Source organism: Mobula hypostoma (assembly GCF_963921235.1).
Source record: "Mobula hypostoma chromosome 30 unlocalized genomic scaffold, sMobHyp1.1 SUPER_30_unloc_3, whole genome shotgun sequence".
NCBI classification, from domain to species: Eukaryota; Metazoa; Chordata; class Chondrichthyes; order Myliobatiformes; family Myliobatidae; genus Mobula; species Mobula hypostoma.
The window spans coordinates 135,049-162,689 of record NW_026948160.1 but is presented as its reverse complement, the minus strand read 5'-3'; the positions used below and the strand labels follow the sequence as shown (position 1 = coordinate 162,689).

The 27,641-nt window shown below is 47.2% G+C and overlaps 1 protein-coding gene across 1 annotated transcript in view; it reads left to right on the top strand.

Moving 5' to 3' along the window:
• Window positions 1–27,641, top strand: part of LOC134341356 (nuclear RNA export factor 1-like) — an 86,653-nt gene that overhangs the window by 5,984 nt on the left and 53,028 nt on the right. Inside the window, exon 2 of the mRNA XM_063039219.1 lies at window positions 11,109–11,301. Coding sequence (XP_062895289.1) covers window positions 11,109–11,301 — 193 coding nt within the window. The remainder of the gene's footprint in view (window positions 1–11,108; window positions 11,302–27,641) is intronic.

Genomic DNA, 27,641 nt, shown 5'->3' with positions numbered 1-27,641 from the left:
TCTGCTTCTGATAATTTTGAAACCTCTGATCAGGTCTCCCCATTTGTTTCTGTTGCTTTAGGAAGAGCAAAACCGAAATTTGTCCAACCTTTCCTTCTAGCTTAGGTAGCATCCTTGTAACGGGCAACCTGGTGCTGCAAGATTTACTGTATATAGTACAGAGTGTTGCTCAACGCCCTTGCCGTTGAAGATAAGTAGGCCATACGCTACATTTACCATTTTATTAGCTTGTGTAGCCACTTTCAGTGACTGGTATACTTTTTCATTTGACATCCCAAAGTGTAGTAACTTCGCACAAGCCTGGAATATCCCGCTTCATCTCCTACTTCTGCATCTGTCTGTAAATGATCGATATCCCACTGGGACTTTGCACTGCCCACAACTCCGCTTGTCATCCACAAGCTTGCTAATCCACCCATTTATATTTTCATTGTTATTTATCTCTAAAGAACAGAAGTCCCAGCATCTACCCTTATTGAGCTGGTGATGGACCTCCAGCCAGAATAGGTCTTTCACCCCTTCTGTTTCAATCCAAGCTCTCAATTCTCCCTGGATCCTGTGCATCTTTATCTTCTGAATCAACCACCCACAAGGAAGCTCACTTGCTGAAGTCTGTGAGTGCTTTATCCTCATCAAGCTCCTTTGGCATCTACCCAAAAGAAAAGATCTCTTATCCTGCTTGTAAGGCATGACCCAACCCGGCACAAAGCCAAGCCAGGCTGTGCCTTTCCAAACATACGTAAATCCTAACCCTCAGTCATATCTCCAATAACATGCCTTCCACTGACATGAGGCTTACAGGCCTATAATGACCTGGATTATCCCTACTTTCTTTCATTTGCCCCTCTCTAGTCCTCTAACACCTTCCCTCTTGCTTGTGAGGATCCAGTGATGTTTGTTCACGCCCCAGCAATCTCCCTGTGGCTGCTTTCAACATAGTGGAATAGATGCTCAATCTCAGTGTGTCACAGCTCACCACTGTCCCTCAGAAAATATAAATGTGAGGTACTCACTTGGAAACTTGGCTACTTGCTCGAACTCCAAGCAAAATTCCCTCCTTTGTCCTTGAGTGGACCTGCCCCTCCCTGACTTATCTTGCACCTTGCTAGAAAAAAAATGAAAGGTTTGACAATTTTTGGAATGGAGAGAAAATACACAAAAACTGAGGCACAGAGGGGCTTGGCAGTCCTTGTGCAGGAGTCCCTGAAGGTTAATTTGCAGGTCAAGTCCGCAAGTGCAATGCTAGCATTCATTTCAAAAAGACTAGAATATAACTACAAGGATGTAATGTTGAGGCTTTATAAAGCACTGGTGAGGCCTCAGTTGGAGTACTGTGAGCTGTTCCGGGCCCCTTACCTTAGAAAGGGTGTGTTGAAACTGGAGAGGGTTCAAAGGAGGTTTACGAAAATAACTTGAGGGTTGAACAGCTTGTCAAATAAAGTGTTTGATGGCTCAGGGCCTGTATTCACTAAAATTCAGAAAAACGAGGGGCGACCTCAGTAAAACTTATCAAATGGTGAAAGGCCTTGATAGAGTGGATGTGGAGAGCATGTTTCATATGGTGGGAGAGTCTTAAGACCAGAGGAGCGTGCTTTTAGAACAGAGGAGGAATTTCTTTAGCCAGAGAGTGGTGAATCTGTGGAATTCATTGTCGCGGGCACTGTGGAGGTCAAGTCTTTATGTACATTTAAGGCAGAGGTTGTTTGATTCTTGATTGGTCAGGGCATGAAGAGATATGGGGCGAAGGGCAAGAGATTGGGGCTGAGAGGAAAATTGGATCAACCTTGATGAAATGAGAACAGACTCGATGGGCCAAATGGCCTAATTCTGGTCCTATATGTTCTTGTCTTCTCTTTCTTAGTACCTGCTTTGTGTATTTTCTTCACCTGCTTCAGTATTTTTCTGCTCTTTATATTCTACAAGGAATATTTGCAGATAGCCACATTTGGTGCCTCTGCTTTTGGCAGTGAAATCCCCAGGCTCTGGAATTTGCTTGCAAAAACTCTCAAACTCTCCCATTTCCTCCTTTGAAACGCTCTGTAAAAACTTTCCCTTGCCAATTTGTTGATTATCTGCCCCAATATCTCATTGTACACAGCGTGCTTTTTCCTTTGTCCTGGGACCTTGTCTATATGATAACCACACCGCTGCTGAGTATTACAACTCTTATAAATGGGAAGGTAATTGACGAGCCAGACAAGTGTCATTTACCTTCTGGTGAAGGGTAAGATATGGTAAATGCTGGAAATTAGATATAAAACTGCAAATTAAGCCACGTCTTTAAAGAGGGAAATTACCATTTCATGTCAGTGATGCATCAGATCTACTTCTCCTTACACGTACGCTGCCTGACGTACCGGCTGTTTGTCGATCTTAAAGAGAATGATTTTAGAAAAGTTGACCAGGGAGTTTCTGGCCAACTTTGGGTATGATTGCTTCTTCACTCTGGGTGATGTGATTATTTTCATAGGAGAAACCTATCTGGGAGTAGTTGTAAGCTTGGTTGAGCTGTTACATTGAAGTTGGTCCTGAGCTCTGGAGCCCTGCTAAATCAGTGAGCAGTTCCAATGACTGTCCTTTCCCTTCAGCAAAGTTGAACTTCAACTTTACAGTCCTTACTTTTGGCAGTCTGCAGAGTGCTGTTCAAACTAAGTTTATTAAGTATGTCACCACATAGAAACCTGAGATTTATATTTTGCAGGCAGATTCAATAAATCCATTATAGAATAACTGTAACAGAATTGATGAAAGATCTCTCAACTCGGGCAGTCAACCAGTGTATAGAAGACAACAAACTGCAAATACTAAGAGAAATAAGTAATAATAAATAAACAATAAATTTCGAGAGCATGCGGTGAAGAGTCTTGAGCCCATAGGTTGTGGGAACATTTTGGGGAATTAAATACAAAAGTACAGAGGTTGCTTCATCCAGCGTCCATTATATTTCAGCATCTCATCCTTAGTAGTTCCTGCCACTTTCAAGATTCCTTCACCGGATCTACAGTTGCCTTCTCTGCTCGTTCAGTTTTGAAAGGACTGTTGCCTCTGCACCCCCTGGTCCCCACACCACTCTGTTATTGTGCACCCTTGGAAGATGCAACATTTGCCCTTTCTCCGCTCTCTTTCGTGCCATCCTGGGACACAATCAGTCCTTCCAGGTGAATCTGATTCTCTGGCATTTCTTACAATGTAGCACCCAGTGTTCAGTGTTGGTGTGACATGGGTGATTGTGGTCTTTGACCACGGTTGTTCTTGGCAAATTTTTCTCCAGAAGTGGTTTGCCATTGCCATCTTTATAAGATGGGTATCCCTAGGCACTATCAATACTCTTCAGAGTGTCTGCCTGGCGTCAGTGGTCACATAACCAGGACTTGTGATCTGCACCGGCTGCTCATACGACCGTCCACCACCTGATCCCACGGCTTCACGTTACCCTGATCGGGGGCTAAGCAGGTGCTACACCTTGCCCCAGGGTGACCTGCAGGCCAGCGGAGGGGAGGAGCACCTCACACCTCCTCCCTGAGATAGATAGATGCTTTGTTGATCCCAAAGGAAATTATTGTCACAGCACTAACTAGTGCACAGATATACAGACACACAAATATTAGAAGAGAAGTAAGAAAGAATAAAGTAAGTTACCTCAAATAGTCTAACAAGAGGGGGTCATCACGTCCCGGCTAAAGGTTGACTTATTATAGAGCCTGATGGCCGAGGGTAAGAATGACCTCGTACCGTTGTCTTAAGAATGATTTATACTGTTGCGTACCAGTTTATGCCGTAGCCTACGCAAGTGGGCTACGCCGTTGTCAGCATTTATACTTGTGTATTGGTGTGTCTGCGTCGCTCAGCAATTCGTGCACGTCGCGCATGTGCACACACCTGCCCGCGCAAGGCTTCATGGTCATCGTAGTCTTTCTCGGGGTAAACAAGTTTAAAGCGAACGTCTTTTTTTCGTAAAAGCGAAATATGTCCTCCACAATTTCGGAGGTCTGTAAAGCTTTATGGAAAGCATTGCAGCCAGAGTTCCTTCCCTGCCCTTCAGTCGCCTAATGGGAAGCTATTCCAGCGTAGGAGGAAATGTGATGCTACCAAGTGGACCAATCACAGTTGTTGCGGTCTGCATTGCCGCGACACATAGTTACGTTTTGGGAGAGGTGCGTGTTAGGCTACGCCATAGGGATCCGTGTAGGCACTGCGTTGGGTTTGCGGCTATGCTGTACCTACAGCATCGATTTGACATACAAGTATAAATCAGCCTTTAATCTATTACTGAAAGTGCTCCTCTGTTCAGCCAAGCTGGCATGCAGAGGGTCAGAAACATTCTAAATGTGTGTCTAAGACTTTTGCACAGTACTGTCTATCTTGAGGCTTCTCAAATTCTTACACTGACTTTTGAAACTTAAACTTGTTCCAATGCTGTCCAAGCTAATCTACTCCGATCAAACTTGCTGTGGCTTTGCCACTTGTGGTGTTGGTTGCAACCGGCTACATACATCCTGTTTGTGTGTTTGTGACAGAACGCTGTTTCTGTTGGTGTGTCCCACCCATTCATGTTAGGATCCGTGATACCATAGCATCACACAGAAATCTACAGCACATATTGGCCTCAATGTTGTGCTGGCCATGTAACCTACTCTAGAAACTGCCTAGAATTTCCCTACCGCATAGTCCTCTAGTTTTCTAAGCTCCATGTACCTATCTGAGAGTCTTAAAAGACCCTGTTGTATCCACCTCCACCACTGTTGCTTGCAGTGCATTCCACACATCCACAACTCTGTGAAAAACATACTCCTGACATTCCCCTCGTACCTACTTCCAAGCACCTTAAAACTATGCCCCCTTGTCTTAGCCATTTCAGTCCTGCGGAAAAACCTCTGGCGATCCACACGATCAATGTCTCTCATCATCTTATACACCTCTATTAGGTCACCTCTCATCCTCCGTCACTCCAAGGAGAAAAGGCCAAGTTTACTCAACGTATTCTCAAAAGGTACACCCTCCAATCCAGACAACATCCTTGTAAATCTCCTCTGCATTCTTTCTATAATATCCACATCCTTCCTGTAGTGAGGTGACCAGAACTGAGCACAGTACTCCACGCGGGGATCGACCAAGGTCTTATATAGCTGTAACATTACCTCTCGGCTCTTGAACTCAGTCCCACGGTTGATAAATGCCAACACACCACACGCCTTCTTAACAACACTGTCAACCTGCGCAGCAGCTTTGAGTGTCCTATGGACACGAACCCCAAGATCCCTCTGATCCTCCACACTGCCAAGAGTCTTACCATTAATATTCTGCCTTCAAATTTGACCTACCAAAATGAACCACTTTTCTCTTATTTGGGTTGAACTCCATCTGCTACTTCTCAGCCCAGTTTTGCATCCTATCAATATCCCAGTGTAACCTCTGACAACCCTTCAGACTATCCACAACATCCCCAACCTTTGTGTCATCAGCAAACTTACTAATCCACCCTTCTACTTCTTCATGCAGGGCATTTATAAGGAGTGGTCCCAGATCACCGCTGGTCACCAGCCTCCATGCAGAATACGAACCTTTGCCTTCTGTGGGCAAGCCAATTCTGGATCCACAAAGCAAGGTCTCCTTGGATTCCATGCCTCCTTATTTTCTGAAGGAGCCTCGCATGGGGAACCTTATCAAATGCCGTACTGGAATCTATATACACTACATTTACTGCTCTACCTTCATCAATATGTTTTGTTACATCCTCAAAGGATTCAATTGGGCTCGTAAGGCACAACCTGCCCTTGACAAAGCCATGCTGACTATCCCTAATCACATTATGATTAACTGCTGCTTCATGTTGATGTGAACTGGCAAAATGTTGAACCCCTTTATTGCATTGGCTACTTACAGTACTGTTCAAACAAGGCACATCTCTCTCTCTCTCTCTGGCTGTCCATCCCATAGGATGATGATGGTTCCTTTCAGTCAGTTAGTGGGGATTGATATAGGATACCCCACTCAGAAAAGAACAGCGTGTGCGTGAATGGATTTTAGGTGAGTAGCGGGTTGCACAGGTCCAGACCCACCCTCTTGACATCCCCTCCCGGATCCAGCGGCATGGTGGGGCCCAAGACAGCTGGGGGAAGTTCTGTTGCAGTAAATGGCCGGACCAAGCTTCGAAGCAAGGGATGCCCTTTCCGCACTTCACGGTACGTGTTTGCTAGATGGATGTTGACCCTACGAGAGGGTTCATCTGCCCTTTGACAGGTCTTATTTCTTGTCCTGCAGGGTGTCTAGCCACCCTCCTCACCAGGCAAAAAGAGATGTATATGGTAATTGTATGTATTGCATTGTACTGCTGGTACATAAAAATGCAAATTTCATGACATGTGAGTGATGATAAACATGATTCTAACTTTGCCCAGTGTCTCAGGGCTGGGTTTGTTTACACCTGCACCACCGATCCTCCCCAGACACTCCTTCTCTGCCCCCTGTCCCACACCCCTCCCACGGCACTCTACCCTCACCATTCCCAACATCCTTTGATCCTGCCAGACTTACAAACTCGCTCTCTGCTCCACGTTGGCAAATACAGGACTGTGCGAGAGTCTTGGACACTCCAGCTACATGCATATAATCCCTAAGAAGTACCGTAAATCAGAATGTACTGTCAGCTATTGTTCGTCCACTACCGGAGCCTGTGTTTAAAGGAAAGGCTACATTTGGTTCTGGGCAATGGAAAGCATCACTGCTGTTTTGTCTTCCTGTTGCCCAAGAGTAATGGAGAAGTGTGGTTACTGCTGATGCAAGACGTGAGCGCAAAAGGATGTAGATTTGGTGTTCTGTTGTTCAGCTTGAGGCTGACAGCTGAAAATGGGGATTGTGTAGTCGGGACTTGGAGATCCATGGGCTTAGAGAAGGTTGGGAGGGTTGGAGTGTGGGGCGGGTGGGGCGAGGAGGTCAGAGGGGTAAGAGGGCTGCAGAATGGCCACGTGTGTGACTGTAAACAAGGTCTGCGGAATCTCTAGTTCCCAAAATCAACTCCAGCTCTTTATCTGGCTCCAAGCTATCACCAGTCCATGTGCGTATGCTACGTCTGCCCTCCGCACACACGCGGGTGTGTTGGCTGTGAACACATTTCACTGTGTCTCCATGTAGACAAATCCTTAGCAGTTTTATTACTAAAGCAAAGAGAATGAAATGATGTCACCCTCAGATTTATTGAGTTTACTTCTACCAGAAAGACCGGTAATTCAGTATTTGTTTGCTGGCCCTTCAATGTTGAGGTATAAAATTCTACTTCTACCGATGGGGGGGCGGGGTTTGAATACAAGAGCAATGAAATTGTGCTATAATTGTACAGATTTCTGGTGACACAATGCTGTTTTATGTTGGGCCTATCCTCACAAAAGAAATGCTTGCTTTGGAACTGCTTGGTAGACGGGGCTCGTCTGCCATGGTTGGCAGCTCATCTAGGAGAAGGAAAACTCTGATCTCAAACCTCTGCTGCCTTGCAGCTGTCCCCACACTTTGGGAGGGCTGCGGGAGCAAACCTTGAGGAAAAATCCGGAGCTGGAGACCATCGGGCAGTCCGGCATTGAGTTCAACGCTGACTGGCAACTGCTGTGATGCCGCTGGTGCTGAATTGTTCCTTTGGGTTTATCAGCTGCGTGGAGGGTGGGAGGCTGCCACACAGGCCACAGCTTGCTTTGCTCTCTGTATTGTCTTGCCCTGGCTTGCATACCACGTTGACAGCCGGCGTGAAACTTCAATGGTCGACCCTGATCAACGGAGGGCCTCGAGAGTAGATTACACGGTCGGCACAACATTGTGGGCCAAAGCGCCAGTAATGTGCTGTAGATTTCTGTGTTCTGTTAGGAGGGAATCAGTTCAGCTGGATTGCTGCCTGTTTGACCTTTACAAGAATTAAAAAGGAGAGCGGTTATTTCATTGCACATGCAGTACTCTGAAGGGGTTATCAATGTTCATGGTCCAGAAATTGATTCCTCAAGCTGAAGATTATTGAACGGGTTTGTAGCCTCAAAGTAGGTGAGGCAACAAGTTCTGATGTACGGGAAGTGTCTTTAATTGGAGAACTATAAATGTTTGAAATGTCCACCCCACCCCAATGACTGGGGGTACAGGCTTTTCAGCTGGTATTTTAATGTTTTTTCCCAAGGCCGTGCTTTAAACAAGGTTGTAGCTGTAACCTCTGGAGTGGATTTGCCTTGAATGCTGTTTGAGTTCAGCTTTACCAAAGGTCGTAATGCAATGATTATTAAGGTGCTGCACAGTGGCAGTTTATTTTTGGAATTTGTCTCTTGGGTGGATGTCTGGAGATATTGGCAGAATTCAAGCTGAGCCCTGTGCTCGCTTGTGGTGCTGTGGCACAAGAGTACACTTGATGCTTCAGCACACGCTGACCACACGGATTTGTCCGGCTTGTGGATGGAGCCACACTTCATCTCGTAAGGCAACGAGGAGACTTGCAGGAGCACAATAGATCGGCTGGTGGAGTGGTGTCGCAACAACGGGCCCTCAGCCTGACGAAGAAGTTATTTATTTCGTGATACAGTGTGGAGCGGGTCCTCCTGGCTCCACCTAGCAACCCACCTATTTGACACGAGCCTGATCTCAGGGTAGTTTACAATGACCTACTAACTGCTACGTCTCAGGACCGTGAGGGAGGAAATCTTTGTGTTTGCAGGGAGGACGTACAGGCTCCTTACAGGGGATGCTGGGGCTGAACTTCGAACTCGACGCTCCGAGCTGTAATAGCACTACGCCACCGTGATCCTAAGGCGGGGGAAGCTGGGAACAAACTTGTCCTTGTTGAGGGGGAAGTTCATGGGCCTCGACATCCTGCAAGATCTATCCTAGGTCCAACATATTGGTGCAATCATGGCCAAGGCTGTGACTCTCCTTCATTCAGAGTCTAAGGAAATCACCAGAGATGTACACATTTCTATAGATCTATACTGGAGACCGTTCTGACTGGTTGCACCGCAGGGTGAGGGCGATTGCAGAAGTGTGGGGACTCAGTCTGCTCTGTCACGGGCACAGCCCTCCTGCACCGTCGAAGGTATCCATCACTGAGGAACCTCACCATTGCAGACATCTTGTTAGTGCCGGTGACACGGTCAACAATTCAGGAGCAGCTGCTTCCCTCCACGGGTTTTGTCAATAGGCACCAGCTCGTAATTCCTTTTTGCACTGTTTACTTTTTTGTAATTCAGTAATTTTGTACCTTTGCACTGTCCTGCCTCAGCAAAGTAAGAGTTTCAAGTCATCTGAGACACTACTAATGAATATGATTCTCATTAGGGCCCTTAACATTGTAGACTTGTTAGTGGTGAGAACGAAGTGCAGAGTTCTGGAGTGAAAACTTTCAATTCTGTCGCTGGGGTGTTGTGTAGGAAGGCAGAAGACGGAGGCCTGTGACTTGTGGGGTGGTGCAGGGATCGGTTCTGGGTCTGATGGTCATCCATCTCAACAATCAGGAGCAGACACTTGTCCTTTTACCTACCTGCTACAAATTAGAGAGAGAAAACTGATTTGGTCTCACGAGGATAGTGACCTGATTTAGAAGCCAGAACCAGCTGTTTTGGGGTCTGTATGGCATTCGTCAGACCATAGTTGGAGTACTGTGATTAGTTTTGGTCCCAAATTTAAGGAAAAGATGTGCTGGTATTCAAGAGGGTCCAGAGGAGGCTCACAAACATCATTAGGGGAATGAAAGAGTTAACAAATGAAGAGTCACGCACAAAATGCTGGAGGAACTCAGCAGGCCAGGCAGCATCTATGGAAAATAGTACAGTCGGCGTTTTGGGCTGAAACCCTTTATCAGGACTGGGAAGGAAGGGGAGAGGTCAGAAACAGAAAGTGGGGAGGGGGGGAAGGAGGAAGTACCAGGTGACAGGTGAAACCAAGAGTGGGGAAGGCCTGGTGAAAGAGATAAAGGGCTGGAGAAGGGGAATCTGATGGGAGAGGGTAGAAGACCATGGAAGAAGGGGAAGGGGGGAGGAGCACCAGAGGGAGGTGATGGGCAGGCAAGACGATAAGGTGAGAGGGGGAAACGGGAATGGGGAATAGTGAAGCAATTATTGAAAGTCGAGAAATTGATGTGGATGCCATCGGGTTGAAGGCTACCCAACTTGAGTGAGACCTCATCGTGGCCTTGGACTGACATGTGGGAATGCAGATGGAAAGTAGAATTGAAATAGACGCCTACCGGGAGATCCCAGTTTATCTGGCGTACAGAGTGTAGGTGTTCGGGGAGGTGGAAATGGATGTACTCCAGGAGATCCCGGTTTGTCTGGTGTACAGAACATAGGTGCCTGGTGAAGTGGTCTCCCAATCTACGTCGGGTCTCAGTGATATATAGGAGGCTACTTCGGGAGCACTAGATTAAGTAGAAGATGTGAAGAGTGTTTGCCTCTGGTCCTGTACTCACTGGAAATTAAAAGAATGAGGGGAGATTTCATTGAAACCTATTGAATATTTAAAGGCCTTGATAGAGTGTCTCTGGAAAGGATGTTTCCTGTAGTGGGGGAGTCTAGGACCAGAGGACACAGAGTGGATGTGGAGAGGATGTTTCCTATAATGGGGGAGTTTAGGACCAGAGGACACAGAGTGGATGTGGAGAGGATGTTTCCTACAGTAGGGGAGTCTAGGACCAGAGGACACAGATAGAGTGGATGTGGAGAGGATGTTTCCTATAGTGGGGGAGTCTAGAACCAGAGGACCTAGCTTTGGAATAGAGGGAAGTCCATTGAGAACGGAGATGAGACGGAATTTCTTTAGCTGGAGAGTGGTGAATCTGGAATTCTTTGCCATGACTAGGTCATTGGGTACATTTAGGGTCGAGGTTGCTTGATTCTTGATTGGTAAGGACGTCAAAGGTTATGGGGAGAGGCTGGAGAATGGCTTTGAGAGTGATAATATATCAGCCATGATGCAATTATGAAGCAGACTCAATGGGCCAAATGGCCCAATTCTGTGTTTCTGAACTTAGCCATGCTACGATCTCGTCTCCTTTCTGAATTGAAAGAAATGAGCGGTTAGTGATTGCTCCTTGGAGTGACAATTAGAGGTGTTAATATTTTCCCAAGCTGACTGTTAACTCTTACTTACAGAGCATGATGACCGTGTTGGGAATTTTACGGCGCACAAAAAGAAAGGACGCGGTCCATTCCGGGGGAAGATGTACAGTGACATCAATCACAGACCAAGGAGCCGAGGTGGTGGAGGGCTCAACCCCCGAATGCGGTTCGAGGACGACGATGGTGACGTGGCGATGAATGACTACGAGCCTGTGAGACCACGGTAGTAAGTAGCCCTTTTGCAGATGCAGCGTGGTTAACAATTCCTGCGTTAAGACAGTGGTGACACTCAGTGCTGCAGATGTCGAAACCTGGTGCAAGGAAACATATTGGCAGCATCTGTGGGTGGAAATGGTGTATTCATCTGGACTTGACCCAGCAACTGGCTATAGAACCATAATCATAGGGAAGTATGCACAGAAACAGGCCCTTTGGCCCATCTAGACCATGCTGAAACCATTGAAACAGCCTACTTTCATCAACCTGCACACTTACCACAGCCCTCCATACCCCTACCATCCATGTTCCTATCCAAACTTCTGTTGAACACTGGAATCGAGCTCGCACACACCACTTGTGTTGGAAGCTCGTTCCACGCTCTCACAACCTTCTGAATGAAGAAGTTTCCCTTCATGTTCCCCTTAAACTTTTCACCTTTCACCCTTAACCCATGACCTCTAATTGTAGTCCCACCCAACCTTGGTGGACAAAGCCTGTTTGCATTTACCCTGTCTATACCCCTCATAACTTTGTATACCTCTGTCAAATCTTCCCTCAATCTTCTATACTGCAAGAATTAAAGACCTAACCTGAGTTATAAGTCCCAGCAGCATCCTTGTAAATTTTCTCTGTACTCTTTTAACCGTATTTACATCCTTCCTTTCGGCAGGTGATTAAAACTGCACACAATACTCCAAATTGGGCCTCACCAACGTGTTATCCAATTTCAACATAACATCCCATCTCTTGTACTCGAGATGTTCATTTATGAAGACCAATGTGCCAAAAGCTTTCTTTGTGGTGCCACTTTCAATGAACCATGGACCTGTATTCCCAGATCCCTCTATCCTTTGTCCTACCACACTCCTCAATGCCTGGCCATATCAATGGTCAACCCAAAATGTCGACGACCGTTTCCCTTCGCCTGACCTGCTGAGTTCCTCTAGCAATTTGGTTTTCTTTTGCACATTGGTTGTTTGCTTGTGTAAATTTTATTTCTTCATTTTCCTGTAAATGTTGGCAAGAAAGTGAATCTCAGGGTGGTATATGGTGGCATATACGTACTTTGCTCGGACTGGAGGACCTGAGTAATAGGGAGAGATTGAATACGTTAGGACTTCATTCCCTCGAAGGTAGGAGAATGAGGGGAGATTTGATTGAGATATACAACCTTTATGAGGGGTATAGATAAGGTAAATGCAAGCAGGCCTTTTGCACTGAAGTTGGGTGGGACTGCAACTAGAGGTCATGGGTTAAGGGTGAAAGGTGAAATGCTGGAGGGGAGAACAACTGAGAGTCTGGAACGAGCTGCCAGCACAAGTGGTGCATGTGAGATCAATGTTTAAGAGTAATTTGGATAGGTACGTGCACGGGAGGGGTGTGGTCTGGGTGCAGGTCGATTGGACTAGGCAGTTTAAATGGCTTGGCACAGACTAGATGGGCCAAAGGGCCTGTTTCTATCGTGTACTTTTCAATGACTCTGACTCCATAATATAACGTATGTTTTATTTTGTATGGTTTCATGAATCCTGTTTTTTTTTTAATAGCTAAACCTCTGAATGAAATTATAGTGATGTACCTAAACGCAGTGGACTTTACCCCTCTTATTGGGAATTCCAAACATGGCATGTTCCTCATTTAAAAACAGATTTGGCTAGTTGGTATTAAATTAGTGGGGGTCACTCGTGTCACGTGGGTGGCATGGTGGAGATATGTCTCTACCAAAGGAGGTGTAAGGTGCTCTTTCCCTCTGCTGGCCCGCAAGGTGTAGCACCTGCTTAGCCCCCCCCCGATCAGGGTCACGTGGAGCCATGGGAACAGGCGGTTGATGGTTGTACGAGCAGCCGGTGCAGATCACAAGTCCTGTTTACGCGACCACTGACGCCAAGCAGACAAGAGTATTGATAACGGCTGGGGTCACCCGTCTTGTAAAGACACTGCCCAGAAGAAGGCAATGGCAAACCACTTCATGTGCATGGATCATGATCATAAGACATGGCACATAATGATGAAACACAGTACATCAAAGAAAATCTTCCAAGTTTGGTAAACCCTTTCTAGCTGCATCCTGTTCCATCTGCACGGCAACAAGGAGTATGTGTGCGGGAGCATCTCAGTTATTGCGCAGCCACGCACCCGCACAGCTTGGAGAGAAGTCTGGCTATTGAGACCCGTGACATTCCATCAAAGCAAATTGGCTGTAGTCTTTGACAATCTTGGTTCTAGTTTTCTGTGTTATGTCAAAACAAGTTGGCAATGATTTTGTTTTCTCTGTAATTGTCTCATTTTGAATTTGCATTTTTGTTTGGCATCTGTCAAAGCGCGGAAATGGGCCCTTTCATGCCAACCAAGGTTTCTCCCTCAGCCTCACCCGTATTTTTCAAGAGGGTCCTAACACTGAGGCTCTGTGCAGGACGGAATGGTTAGATTAATCTCGGAGTAGATTGAAAGGTTCGTAGGCTGAAGGGCCAATGTTGTGTGCTGTGGTATTCCTGTCTATCGTGTTCTTTCAAGCATTTGTAATTGTATCTGCATGCACCAGCTCGATCCATATACCCTCCCTGCTCTGAGAATTTTCCCCGCCAGTCCCCTTTAAATCTAACCACTCTCACTTTGAACTTGTGCACCCTAGTTTTTTTACACTCCCCTATCCTGGGAAAAAGACTACGCCCCTCCCAATTTTGTAAACATCTATGTGTATGTCACCACTTGGGCCTCCTTCGCTTTAGGGAAACCAGTCCCTGCCTTTCCATTTTTGTAACTCAAGCTCTTTGCTCCTCAGTCTTGGCAACAACAATTCCACACCCCCTCTAGGTTTGCCAAAGCTGCGCACAATATTACAATGTCTTGTTGTCTCTTGCCAGTCAGCAACTAGTTGCTGTCTGGTTGTTGGTTAGGTTATCTTTATCCAGAGCATGGCTCTGTCCTGATCACCAGAACTTATTAGCTGAGGCTTAGGGTCAATCATGGATGTTGTGTCCCAGCTGCCTATGAGAAACACAATCCTGGACAGTACAATTGGAGAGCAGCAGACTCCCCCTCTCCCTGCAGCTGATCAGCCCAAAGGAATGGCAGAGACCGATGCAGTTTGACACCAGCAGTGTCGGAGGAGTTGCCAGTCAGCATTGAATTCAACGCAGGACTGCCTTAGGGATTCCAGCGCCGGACTTTTCCCTTGGTCTTTACTCCTGAAGCCTTTCCCATGAGTGGGTTTAGCCGCAAGATGGTAGAGGTTTGAGATCAGAGATTTTCTTCCAGATGGGCTGCCAACCGCAGCTGATGAGCCCTATCTGCCCGAAGTGACTGGTTTTAAGGCACCAGTAACCTGCCCCTTCCCCTGTCAGTAGAAACTGTGCTGCCATGCTTAGTAGCTAAGCCACACATGAAGGCCATGAGCTGGACTGGGGGTCAGAGGCTATTTGAGACGCACACCATTGGGACCATTTAATAGGTAGTGGGAGCTTGTCCCCATTACCTCCCCCGGCTATGACAACCGATGTTCAGTGTTCTAGTTGAGTTTGAGTTGGCAGTATTCATCACCAATCCAGTAATAAATTTCTTAGTGTCCATGAGGCTTCTTAACAATATTGCATAAGTTCAATAGTACTCACTGGTCAGGTTCAGTCGTCGTGTTCAACTGCTGTCTTAGGACTGTCAGAGGTGAATGTCCAAGCTCAATTCTATAACTGTTGATTCTCTACCACAATACAGACTGGAACAGTGCAAATACACATTCAAGATGGTGTCTTAGAGAACTATCGCACAGATGCAGCCCTTTGGCTCAGCGAGTCCATGTCTTCCATGGTGCCCACCCAACCAAGTCCCAAATTCCTGCCTTCAGCCCATATCCCTATTCCTCCACGTTTCTTAAACGAACGAAAGTTGTACCTGTCTCAACCAAGAACAACAGTTCCACACACTTGTCACGGTCTACGTAAAGGGCGACACACTCGTCACGGTCTACGTAAAGTTCCACACACTCGTCACGGTCTACGTAAAGGGCGACAGACTCGTCACGGTCTACGTAAAGTTCCACACACTCGTCACGGTCTACATAAAGTTCCACACACTCGTCACGGTCTACGTAAAGGGCGACGGACTCGTCACGGTCTACGTAAAGGGCGACGGACTCGTCACGGTCTACGTAAAGTTCCACACATTCGTCACGGTCTACGTAAAGGGCGACGGACTCGTCACGGTCTACGTAAAGTTCCACACACTCGTCACGGTCTACGTAAAGTTCCACACACTCGTCACGGTCTACGTAAAGGGCGACGGTCCCACACACTCGTCACGGTCTACGTAAAGTTCCACACACTCGTCACGGTCTACGTAAAGGGTGACGGTTCCACACACTCGTCACGGTCTACGTAAAGGGTGACGGACTCGTCACGGTCTACGTAAAGGGCGACGGACTCGTCACGGTCTACGTAAAGTTCCACACACTCGTCACGGTCTACGTAAAGGGTGACGGACTCGTCACGGTCTACGTAAAGTTCCACACACTCGTCACGGTCTACGTAAAGGGTGACGGACTCGTCACGGTCTATGTAAAGTTCCACACACTCGTCACGGTCTATGTAAAGGGCGACGGACTCGTCACGGTCTACGTAAAGGGCGACGGTTCCGCACACTCGTCACGGTCTACGTAAAGTTCCACACACTCGTCACGGTCTACGTAAAGGGTGACGGACTCGTCACGGTCTACGTAAAGTTCCACACACTCGTCACGGTCTACGTAAAGGGCGACGGTCCCACACACTCGTCACGGTCTACGTAATAAAGGGCGACGGTTCCACACACTCGTCACGGTCTATGTAATAAAGGGCGACGGTTCCACACACTCGTCACGGTCTACGTAAAGTTCCACACACTCGTCACGGTCTACGTAAAGGGCGACGGTTCCACACACTCGTCACGGTCTACGTAAAGGGTGACGGTTCCGCACACTCGTCGCGGTCTACGTAATAAAGGGCGACGGTTCCACACACTCGTCACGGTCTACGTAAAGGATGACGGTTCCACACACTCGTCACGGTCTACGTAAAGGGCGACGGTTCCGCACACTCGTCACGGTCTACGTAATAAAGGGCGACGGACTCGTCACGGTCTACGTAAAGGGCGACGGACTCGTCACGGTCTACGTAAAGTTCCACACACTCGTCACAGTCTACGTAAAGGGCGACGGACTCGTCACGGTCTATGTAAAGTTCCACACACTTGTCACGGTCTACGTAAAGGGCGACGGACTCGTCACGGTCTACGTAAAGGGCGACGGACTTGTCACGGTCTATGTAAAGTTCCACACACTCGTCACGGTCTACGTAAAGGGCGAAGGTTCCACACACTCGTCACGGTCTACGTAAAGGGCGACGGTTCCATACACTCGTCACGGTCTACGTAAAGTTCCACACACTCGTCACGGTCTACGTAAAGGGCGACGGACTCGTCACGGTCTACGTAAAGTTCCACACACTCGTCACGGTCTACGTAAAGGGCGACGGACTCGTCACGGTCTACGTAAAGTTCCACACACTCGTCACGGTCTACGTAAAGGGTGACGGTTCCACACACTCGTCACGGTCTACGTAAAGTTCCACACACTCGTCACGGTCTACGTAAAGGGTGACGGTTCCACACACTCGTCACGGTCTACGTAAAGGGCGACGGTTCCATACACTCGTCACGGTCTACGTAAAGGGCGACGGACTCGTCACGGTCTACGTAAAGGGCGACGGTCCCACACATTCGTCACGGTCTACGTAAAGGGCGACGGACTCGTCACGGTCTACGTAAAGGGCGACGGTCCCACACACTCGTCACGGTCTACGTAAAGGGCGATGGACTCGTCACGGTCTACGTAAAGTTCCACACACTCGTCACGGTCTACGTAAAGGGCGACGGACTCGTCACGGTCTACGTAAAGGGCGACGGTCCCACACACTCGTCACGGTCTACGTAAAGGGCGACGGACTCGTCACGGTCTACGTAAAGTTCCACACACTCGTCACGGTCTACGTAAAGGGTGACGGTTCCACACACTCGTCACGGTCTACGTAATAAAGGGCGACGGTTCCACACACTCGTCACGGTCTACGTAAAGGGCGACGGTCCCACACACTCATCACGGTCTACGTAATAAAGGGCGACGGTTCCACACACTCGTCACGGTCTACGTAAAGGGTGACGGTTCCACACACTCGTCACGGTCTACGTAATAAAGGGCGACGGTTCCACACACTCGTCACGGTCTACGTAAAGGGCGACGGTCCCACACACTCATCACGGTCTACGTAATAAAGGGCGACGGTTCCACACACTTGTCACGGTCTACGTAAAGGGCGACGGTTCCACACACTTGTCACGGTCTACGTAAAGGGCGACGGTCCCACACACTCGTCACGGTCTACGTAATAAAGGGCGACGGTCCCACACACTCGTCACGGTCTACGTAAAGGGCGACGGTTCCACACACTCGTCACGGTCTACGTAAAGGGCGACGGTCCCACACACTCGTCACGGTCTACGTAAAGGGCGACGGTTCCACACACTCGTCACGGTCTACGTAAAGGGCGACGGTTCCACACACTCGTCACGGTCTACGTAAAGGGCGACGGTCCCACACACTCGTCACGGTCTACGTAAAGGGCGACGGTTCCACACACTCGTCACGGTCTACGTAAAGGGCGACGGTTCCACACACTTGTCACGGTCTACGTAAAGGGCGACGGTCCCACACACTCGTCACGGTCTACGTAATAAAGGGCGACGGTCCCACACACTCGTCACGGTCTACGTAATAAAGGGCGACGGTCTCACACACTCGTCACGGTCTACGTAAAGGGCGACGGTTCCACACACTCGTCACGGTCTACGTAAAGGGCGACGGTCCCACACACTCGTCACGGTCTACGTAATAAAGGGCGACGGTTCCACACACTCGTCACGGTCTACGTAATAAAGGGCGACGGTTCCACACACTTGTCACGGTCTACGTAAAGGGCGACGGTTCCACACACTTGTCACGGTCTACGTAAAGGGCGACGGTTCCACACACTTGTCACGGTCTACGTAAAGGGCGACGGTTCCACACACTCGTCACGGTCTACGTAATAAAGGGCGACGGTTCCACACACTCGTCACGGTCTACGTAAAGAAGTTGCCCCAGTGACCCTCTAAAGTCTTTCCCCTATCACCTGAAATCTATGCCCCCTAGTTTTGTGGAAAATGCTGTTATCTATGCCTCTTATAATTTTAAACATGTCTGCAATGTTGCCCTTCATTTGCCTGGGTTACAAGGAATAAAGACTTAGCCAAATGTGCCTAACTGCAAATACAAAACTGGCATATTTAATCCTTGTAGGGAGAAGCTAGTGTGGCACTAAGGAAGCCATTTAGCTCTTTGAGAGTCCTGGTGCAGAGTCTGAATCTGAAACACTGGCATTTCCTTTCCTCACAAACAGGCTGCTTTACCTGCTGAGTTCAATCCTTTAAGCTTCCACTGTTTGTAACGCAGTAAGAATCACGATCATAAAACCATAAGGGGCAGGAGCAGAATTAGACTTCTTGAGGTTGAGGTTCTAAATTGGAGAAGGGCCAATTTTGTTGGTATCAGAAATGATTTGGCAAGTGTGGATTGGGACAGGCTGTTTCTGCAAAGGTGTACTTGGAAAGTGGGAGGCCTTCAAAAATGAAACTTTGAGAGTACAAAGCTTCTCTGTACCTGCCTGGAGATAACGAGTGTAGGGAACCTTGGTTTTCAAGAGATATTGAGGCCCTGGTTAAGAGAAAATAGGAAGTGCAAAGCAACTACAGGCAAGTAGAAACAAATGGGGTGCTGATGAAGTACCAGAAATGTGAGGAAACACTTAAGAAAGAAATCAGGAATGTTAAAAGGAGGCATGAACTTTGCTCTAGCAGACAAAGTGAAGGAGAATCCTAATTCATTCCATAGGTATGTTAAAAGCAAAAGGATTGCAAGGGGCAAAATGAATCTTCTGGAAGATCAGGATGGTAATCCATGTGTGGAGCTGAAACAGAGGGGGGAAGATCTTAAATGCTGCAGATATGGAGCCTATAGAAATGAGGCAAAGCAGCATCAACTTCGTGGACCCTGTACGGATTACAGAGGATGTGTTTGCTACCCTGAGGCAAATCAGGGTGGATAAATCCCCAGGGTTTAACGGGGTGTTTCCCACGAACCCTACAGGAGGCAAGTGCAGAAACTGTGGGGCCCTAGCAGAGACAATTAAAGCATCCTTAGTGACAGTTGAGGCACCAGAGGATCAGAAGATAGCCAGGGTTGTTCCACTGTTTATTAAACACTCTAAGCAGAAACCATTTAATTAAAGGCTGGTGAGTCTGACATTAGTTGTTGGAAGAGACTGGATATATGTGTATTTCGATAGACAATACTGATTAAGGATAGTGAGCATGTCTTCGTGCCTGGTAGGTCATGTCTAACCGATCTTATAGAGGAAATTATCAGTAAAGTGAATGAAGGCGGGGCAGTGGATGTTATGTCGACTTTACTGAGGTATTTGACAAAGTCCTGCGTGAAGGGCTGGTCAAGAAGGTTCAATCACTCAGCATTCAGGATGAGGTAGTAAATTGGATTAGGGTTAGGGAGAAGCCAGAGAGTGGTAGTGGACGGTTGCCTCTTTGACTGGATGCCTGTGACTAGTGGAGTGCCAGAGGGATCGGTGCTGGGTCCATTGTTGTTTGTCCTCTATATCAACGATCTGGATGATAATGTGGTCAACTGGATCAGCAAATTTGTAGATGACACCCAAGACTGGGGCTGTAGTAGACAGTGAGGAAGGCTATCATGGCTTGCAGAGGGGTCTGTCTCATCTGGAAAACAGGGCTGAAAAATGGCAGGTGGAATATAATGGAGACAAGTGCGGGTTTTGCACTTACAAGTGTGAGGTAGGGCACTGAGGAGTGTGGTAGAACAAAGGGATCTGAGAATACAGGTCCATAATTCGTTGGAAGTGGTGTCACAGGTAGATGGGGTCGTAAAGAAAGCTTTTGGCAAATTATCCTTCATAAATCATAAGTATTGAGTGCAGGAGTTGTGATGTTATGTTGAAGTTGTGTAGGACGTTGGTGAGGCCTAATCTGGAGTATCGTGTGCAGTTTAGGTCGCCTACCAACAGGAAAAACGCAAACAGTACAGAGGAAATTTACAAGGATGTTGCCAGGTCTGGAGGACCCGAGTTAAAAGGAAAGATTAAATAGGTTAGGACTGTATTCTTTAGAATGTAGAAGATTGAATTATGAAGAATATAGAGTAAACGGAAGCATTTTCCACTGAGGTTGGATGGGACTATAACCAGAGGTCATGGGTTAGGGCTGAAAGGTGAGAAATTTATGGGGAACATGGAAAATTTCTTCACTCAGGGGGTTGTGAGGGTGTAGAGTGAGTTTGATTTCAACTTTTTAAGAGAAGTATCTTAACTCAACCTTCTCCCACTGAATATGTTCTATCTGTGAAGCCTGTTCTGTTGACTAGATTTTCTATGCAATGTCTTTAAGATGAGTTCCCCTCTTATTAAGGCCACAGAACAGGAGCACAATTAGGCCATTTGGCCCATTGAGCTGCTGCACCATTTATCATGGCTGATTTATTAACCCTCTCGACCCCATTCTCCTGCCTTTTCCCTGTAATCTTTGACTCCCTGACTAATCAAGAGTCTGTCAACCTCAGCTTTAAATGGCTTGGCCTCCACTGCCGCCTGTGGCAATGAATTCCACAGATTCACCAGTCTCTGGCTTTCCATCCACCCATAGTTAATCGGGCTCTCATCTGCATTCTCCATCTCCTCTCTGTTCTCCACTCTCTCCTCCCTCCTAGATTGAAACGGGTTTTTACCTCTGTTTGGAATGTAGTTTGTTCAGTGTCCAATGTACAGTGTAGGACGAGGTAAAACTAATTGAAGTTCAAGTTTAATTGTCATGAACACAGCCAGATGAAAGTGTTTCTCCAGGGCCCAGTACCAACAGTCACACACAGCACAAGGCACGTTTAGCACAAAAATGGTAGCAGCAAGTATGCAGTCACACAAGAGTGTATAATGTAGCCCAAGCCCTGAGTGACTTGTCCGTAAATTGATGAATGTGTGGGTGTTACTAGTAAGAACAAGAGGTCTGCAGACAGGCATGTCATTCCACTGATTGAGCACTGGAGGGCAGCACCAATGGGAGGGACCAGTCCCCCAACTCAGCATGGACACTGCCTCTGGTGTCTCTTCCCCTGGACTGCAGCAATAGGCAAGCCAGTGGTTTGGGGCCTAATCCTGGCTGCAACCGAGGCCACGCAGCTTCCCTGCCGCCTGTCTCCCCAAATCAGACTTGCAGCGTTTTACGTTCCAACGTTCGATAGGGTCTTGCGATCGCAAAAGAAATGTCCACAACGGTCACTCGCAGTAATAACAGAACGCAGGGTAAAGTGTTACAGGTCCATACCGTGCGCAGTAGGTAGGCATTAGGATGCAAGGTCACAGTGAGGTCCATAAGACCAAGGAGCAGAATTTGGCCGTTCCAGTTCCTAGTTCCTCCAGCGTTTTGTGTGTTGAACTTTCATTATATCGGCTGCTTTAGTGTAAATACATTTATTATCAAAATGTGTATACAGAATACAGTAGGCAGCCATGAAACAAAGGAACCCCACGGAACTCTGTTCAAGAAAACATCAAACACTCATTGCACAAAACAAGAACAAATTGCATAAATGGCTGACAGCAAGCGAACATGGAATATCAAAGCTCAAGCCAGGAGTCCAGGTGTATTCAGTTAGTTCAGTTCAGCCTCGTGCTGCCAGCCCACTGCAGGCCACAAGGCCTTTCTTCGACAGCCTCACTGATCAATCCTTGCAGCGTGGAGCACAAGCTGCTGTGCTTCCCACCGGCAGCAACTAGCGGGAGGGAGAGGCAGACCACCCACCCTCCACTCTGGTCGTCACCGACTGCTGAGGCAGCAGAGTGAGTCTGACGTCTGTGCTGTGCCGAGCTGTGCCGTTTCTCGTAGTCATGGGGAGAGCACACTGAGCTGTGGTGCGTGTCGAAGTGAGGAATTCTCAGGAAATGGAGATGCTGGTGGACGTTCTTGAGTCTGCGTTTGGAGAAGAAAAGGCTGCTGTTCACCCCTGGAAACTCGTCATTCTGTGCTGTGTCATAAAACGTGGGCGATCACGGTCTTTGACCATGATTGCTCTTGGCAAATTTTTCTACAGAAGTGGTTTGCCGTTGCTGCCTTCTGGGCAGAGTCTTTAAAAGTCGGGTGACCCCAGCCGTGATCAATACTCTTCAGAGATTGTCTGCCTGGCATCAGTGGTCACATAGCTAGGACTCGTGATGTGCACTAACTGTTTGAGGAAGGACATTCTTGCTATTGAGGGAGTGCAGCGTAGGTTCACAAGGTTAATTCCCAGGATGGCGGGACTGTCATATGTTGAAAGATTGGAGCGACTGGGCTTGTATACACTGGAATTTAGAAGGCTGAGAGAGGGTCTTATTGAAACATGTAAGATTATTAAGGGATTGGACATGCTGGAGGCAGGAAGCATGTTCCCGCTGATGGGTGAGTCCAGAACCAGAGACCACAGTTTAAGAATTAGGGGTAGGCCATTTAGAACGGAGTTGAGGAAAAACTTTTTCACCCAGAGAGTGGTGGATATATGGAATGCTCTGCCCCAGAAGGCTGTGGAGGCCAAGTCTCTGGATGCTTTCAAGAAAGAGATGGATAGAGCTCTTAAAGATAGCAGAATCAAAAGTTATGGGGATAAGGCAGGAACTGGATACTGATTGTGGATGATCAGCCATGATCACAGTGAATGGCAGTGCTGGCTTGAAGGGCCGAATGGCCTACTGCTACATCTATTTCTTCATGTGTCCCTGATCTGATGGGTAAGCAAGTGCTACACCTTGCCCAAGGGTGACCTGCAGGCCAGCGGAGGGAAGGAACACCTTGCACCTCCTTGAGTAGAACCGTATCTCCACCTCGCCACCATGGAGCGAGCATCTCTTAATTCAAGTTAAGGGAAGCAGGAGCGTGTAGCAGTATGCTATTACAGTGCTAGCAGTCAGGGTTCAATTCCTGCTGCTCTCTTTAAGGTGTTTGTATGTTTCTCCTGTGACCACATTGGTTTCCTGCAGGTGCTCCAGTTTTTTTTTCACAATCCAAACACATACGAGTTGTGTTGTCATTGGAGAGAGTCCAGAGGAGGTTCAAGGTGATTCAGTAATGAAGGGGTTAAGATATGAGGAGAGTTTGGCAGCTTTGGGCCTGTACTCACTGGAATTCAGAGGGTCTCATTCAAACCTACCGAATGTTGAAAGGTTTAGATCGGGTGGATGTGGAAAGGATATGTCCTATGGTGGGGTATCTAGAAATTGAGGGCACAGCCTCAAAATTGAGGGACGACCCTTTTAGAACAGAGGTAAGGAGGAATATTTTTAGCCAGAAAGTAGTGAATGTGTGGAATGCTCTGCCGTAGACTGTGGTGGAAGCCCAGTCCACGTAGATATTTAAGGCAGAAGCTGATAGTTTCCTGATTGGTCAGGGCATCAAAGGATATGGCGAGAAGGAGGTGTATGGGGTTGAGTGGGATCCGGGATCAGCCATGATGGAATGGTGGAGCAGACTCGATGGGCTGAATGGCCTGTTTCTGGTCCTATGCCTTATGATCTATTAGATACATGGGAGTGAAAGGGCTACACAGGTTCATTGGGCCAGAAGTAGCTGATACCCCACTGTACACTAACAAATCAATCTTCACTATTTCAGCACTGTTAATAGTAACACTGTCCACTGACTGCATCGATCCCCTCTCTTATTGATGTCAATGACCAGCTCTCCAGAATAGTTTGTAGGTTTCTGGCAAGGTACTGGCTCAGTTCCTGGATGAAACATTTGAAGTTGCACAAATTGGAAGTAGACACTCTGTTTCATACGATTGATGTACAGGATGGAGACCCTCTTGTGTGGAAGTGTACAGCAGAGAAACCGGCTATTTATCTGAAATATTCTACACTTCTCCTTTATAAAAATGATTCATACAAACTCCTTCCACATTTGCTATACAGCCCCATCACTGTAACCTCTTACATTCCTTCCTCCTAGCAATCGCACTTCCCCTATTAAGGCTGATTTATATTTGTGTGTACTAGCTTACACCGTGGGCTACGCTGTTGTGAGCATTTATACTTGTGCGTTGGTGTGTCTGCGTCACTCTGCAATTCACCGCCAAAACGCTAGTTGACGGGGTTTCTATGTCACTGTGTTGAGTTTCTTCGTGTTGAAACTAAACACGAAGAAACTCAAACTTCAAACAATGGCGACTGAAACTGAAGGAGGGTGAATTTTCTGTGCTTGTCGAGCCGCTGAGAGACATGGACGAGGAAATGCATTTCAAATATATTCGGACGTCAGCAGGTTGATTTGACGATTTGGTTCATTGTCTCCAACCATTTATTTCGCATCTGTGTACGCACAGTATACTCAGAAACAGGCAACCATCATTTGAGTTTTAGCTTCAGGTTGAAGTCAACAGGCTGTAGCAGCGAGCTACAAACTGGCGTCAAGCACAGGGTCCTCCATAATTTCGGAGGTCTGTAAAGCTTTATGGAAAGCATTGCAGCCAGAGTTCCTTCCCTGCGTTTCAGTCGCCCACTGGGAAGCTATTGCAGCGTATGAGGAAATGCGATGCTACCAAGCAGACCAATCACAGTTGTTTCGGTCTGCGTTGCCGCGACGCATAGTTACATTTTGAGAGAGGTGCGCGTTAGGTTACGGTGTAGGGTTGGCGTAGAGTACATCGTAGGTACGTGGCTACGCTGTACCTACGGCGTACATTTGACGCACAAGTATAAATCAGCCTTTAGTGTTGTAGTTCCTCATTCCGTTGTAGCAGTCTTAAAACATAAAACATAGGAGCAGGTTAGGCCATTCAGCCCATCAAGTCTGCTCTGTCATTCCATCATGGCTAATTTATTGCCCCACCCAACCCCGTTCTCCTGCCTTCTCCCCGTAACCTTTGATGCCCTGACTAATCAAGAGTCTATCAGCCTCCGTTTTGCATATTCTCAGTGGCCACCACCGCTGTCTGGCGATGAATTCCACAAATTCACTGCCCTCTGGTTAAAGTTCTTCATGAACTTCCTTGTTGCTGTGTTGGACAGGACCAAGCTAGACAAAAGTTAGTGCTGCATATGTAATACACAACAAATTAACATTTTAAAAGAGCTTTGGGTCTAGACTTCTGAGATGTAGAGTTTGCCGTCCCCCAGGTGATTCACTTTGGTCTTACAACACTTACCGCAGCAAACAAGAGAATTCCAAGAAGCGTGGTCTTCTGCAAACAATCTGTAAGCAGACGTGTAGACCTCAACCATATTTAACAAGTCAATGCGGGTAGAATTCCAGACCACAGCGCACTGACGAGATTTCCACCCTACATCACCATTCTGTTTCTGTGATGACGCCCAGTCAGCTGATTGATGAGTCTGTAAAGGCCAGGCCTTCTGAGGGCCCAGCACAATTAACAACGCACTGATATCTCCTCGTGTGGAGACAAAACATTTACAAATGAATTGCCAGGATTGGGGAACAGCTCAGCCTAATTTACAACACCACATTTGATTTGGGATTTTCCCACCGCTGTCTGTAAGAAGTTTGTATGTTCTCCCCGTGACTGAGTTTCCTCCCACATTCCAAAGTACAGAAGCCTTTTGCACAGTGGCGTAGTGATTTTACGTATTGTACTGTACTGCTGCCCCAAAAAAGAAAACAAATTTCATGACATACGTGAGTGATGCTAAACCTCATTCTGAAAAGGGTCTACTCCAATTCCCATCAATACAAATTTACCTGTTGAAATTCAGATGCTCCCTCCCCTTCGTCAAACATGGCTAACGAGAAATCTACAATGCAATACAGTACAATACAGTACAGGTCCTTCAGCCCATATTGTGCCGACCGTGTAACCTGCTCTAGAAACTGCCTCGAATTTCCCTAGCACATAGCCCTCTATTTTTCGGAACTCCATGTACCTGTCTAAGAGGCTAAGACCCTATTGTATCCACTTCCACTGTGGCCGCAGGCGTGCATTCCACGCACCCACCATTCCCTGTGTGAAAAGCTTTCACCTGACATCCCCTCGGTAGCTTAAAGCTATGCCCCCTTGTGTTAGCCATTTCACTCCTGGGGAAAAGTCTCTGGCTATCCACACAATCAATGTACCTCATCCTCCGTCGCTCCAAGGAGAAAAGGCCAAGTTCACTCAACCTATTCTCATAAGTCAAAGGCAACGTAAAAGCAAAAGAGAGCAAAAATTATTGGGAAGTTTGTGGTAAAGAGGATTCCAGAAGTTTCTTCAGATACTTAAAGTGTAAAAGAGAGGCGAGAGTAAATATCGGAACGCTGGAAAATGATGCTGATGAGATAGTAATGGGCATGAGAAAATGGCAGATGATCTGAATAAGACTTTTGCATCAGTCTTCACTGTGGAGGACACCAGCTGTATGCCACATACAGTCAGGGGGCAGAAGTTACTGGGGGGGGTGGATTTCATGGGAAACTGAAAGGTCTGAAGGTGGATAACTCACCTGGGCCAGATGGGCTACACCCCAGGTTCTGAAAGGTGGCTGAAGAAATTGTGGAGGCATTAATAATGATCTTTCAAGAATCAGTGGATCTTGGCATGGTTCTATAGGAATGAAAAATTGCGACTGTTATTCCACTCTTCAAGAAGGGAGAGAGGCGGAAGACAGAAATTATAGGCCAGTTAATCTGACCTCTGGTTGGGAAGATGTTGGAGTCAATTGTTAAGGATGTGGTTTTGGGATACTTGGAGGCACATGATGAGATAGGCCATGGTCTCCTCAAGGGAAAGTCTTGCCTGACAAATCTGTTGGAATCCTTTGAAGAAATAAGAAGCAGGATAGACAAAGGAGAATTAGTTGATGTTGTGCACTTTGATTTTTCAAAAGGCCTTTGTCAAGATGCCACACACAAAGCTGCTTAACAAGCTACAAACCCGTGGTGTTGTAGAGAAGATCCTAGAATGAGTGAAGCATTGGCTGATTGGCAGGAGGCAAAGGGTTGGAATAAAGGGAGCCTTTTCTGGCTGGTTGCCTGTGACTGACTAGTGGTGTTCCACTGGAGTCTGTATTGAGACCAACTATTTTTACATTATATGCCAGTGATTTAGACGATGAAGTTGAAGGCTTTGTGGCCAAGTTTACAGGCAATACAAAGACAGGTGGAGGAGCAGGTAGTTTTGAGGAAGTAGAGAGGCTAGAGAAGGACTTAAACAGATTAAGAGAATGGGCAAAGAAATGGCAGATG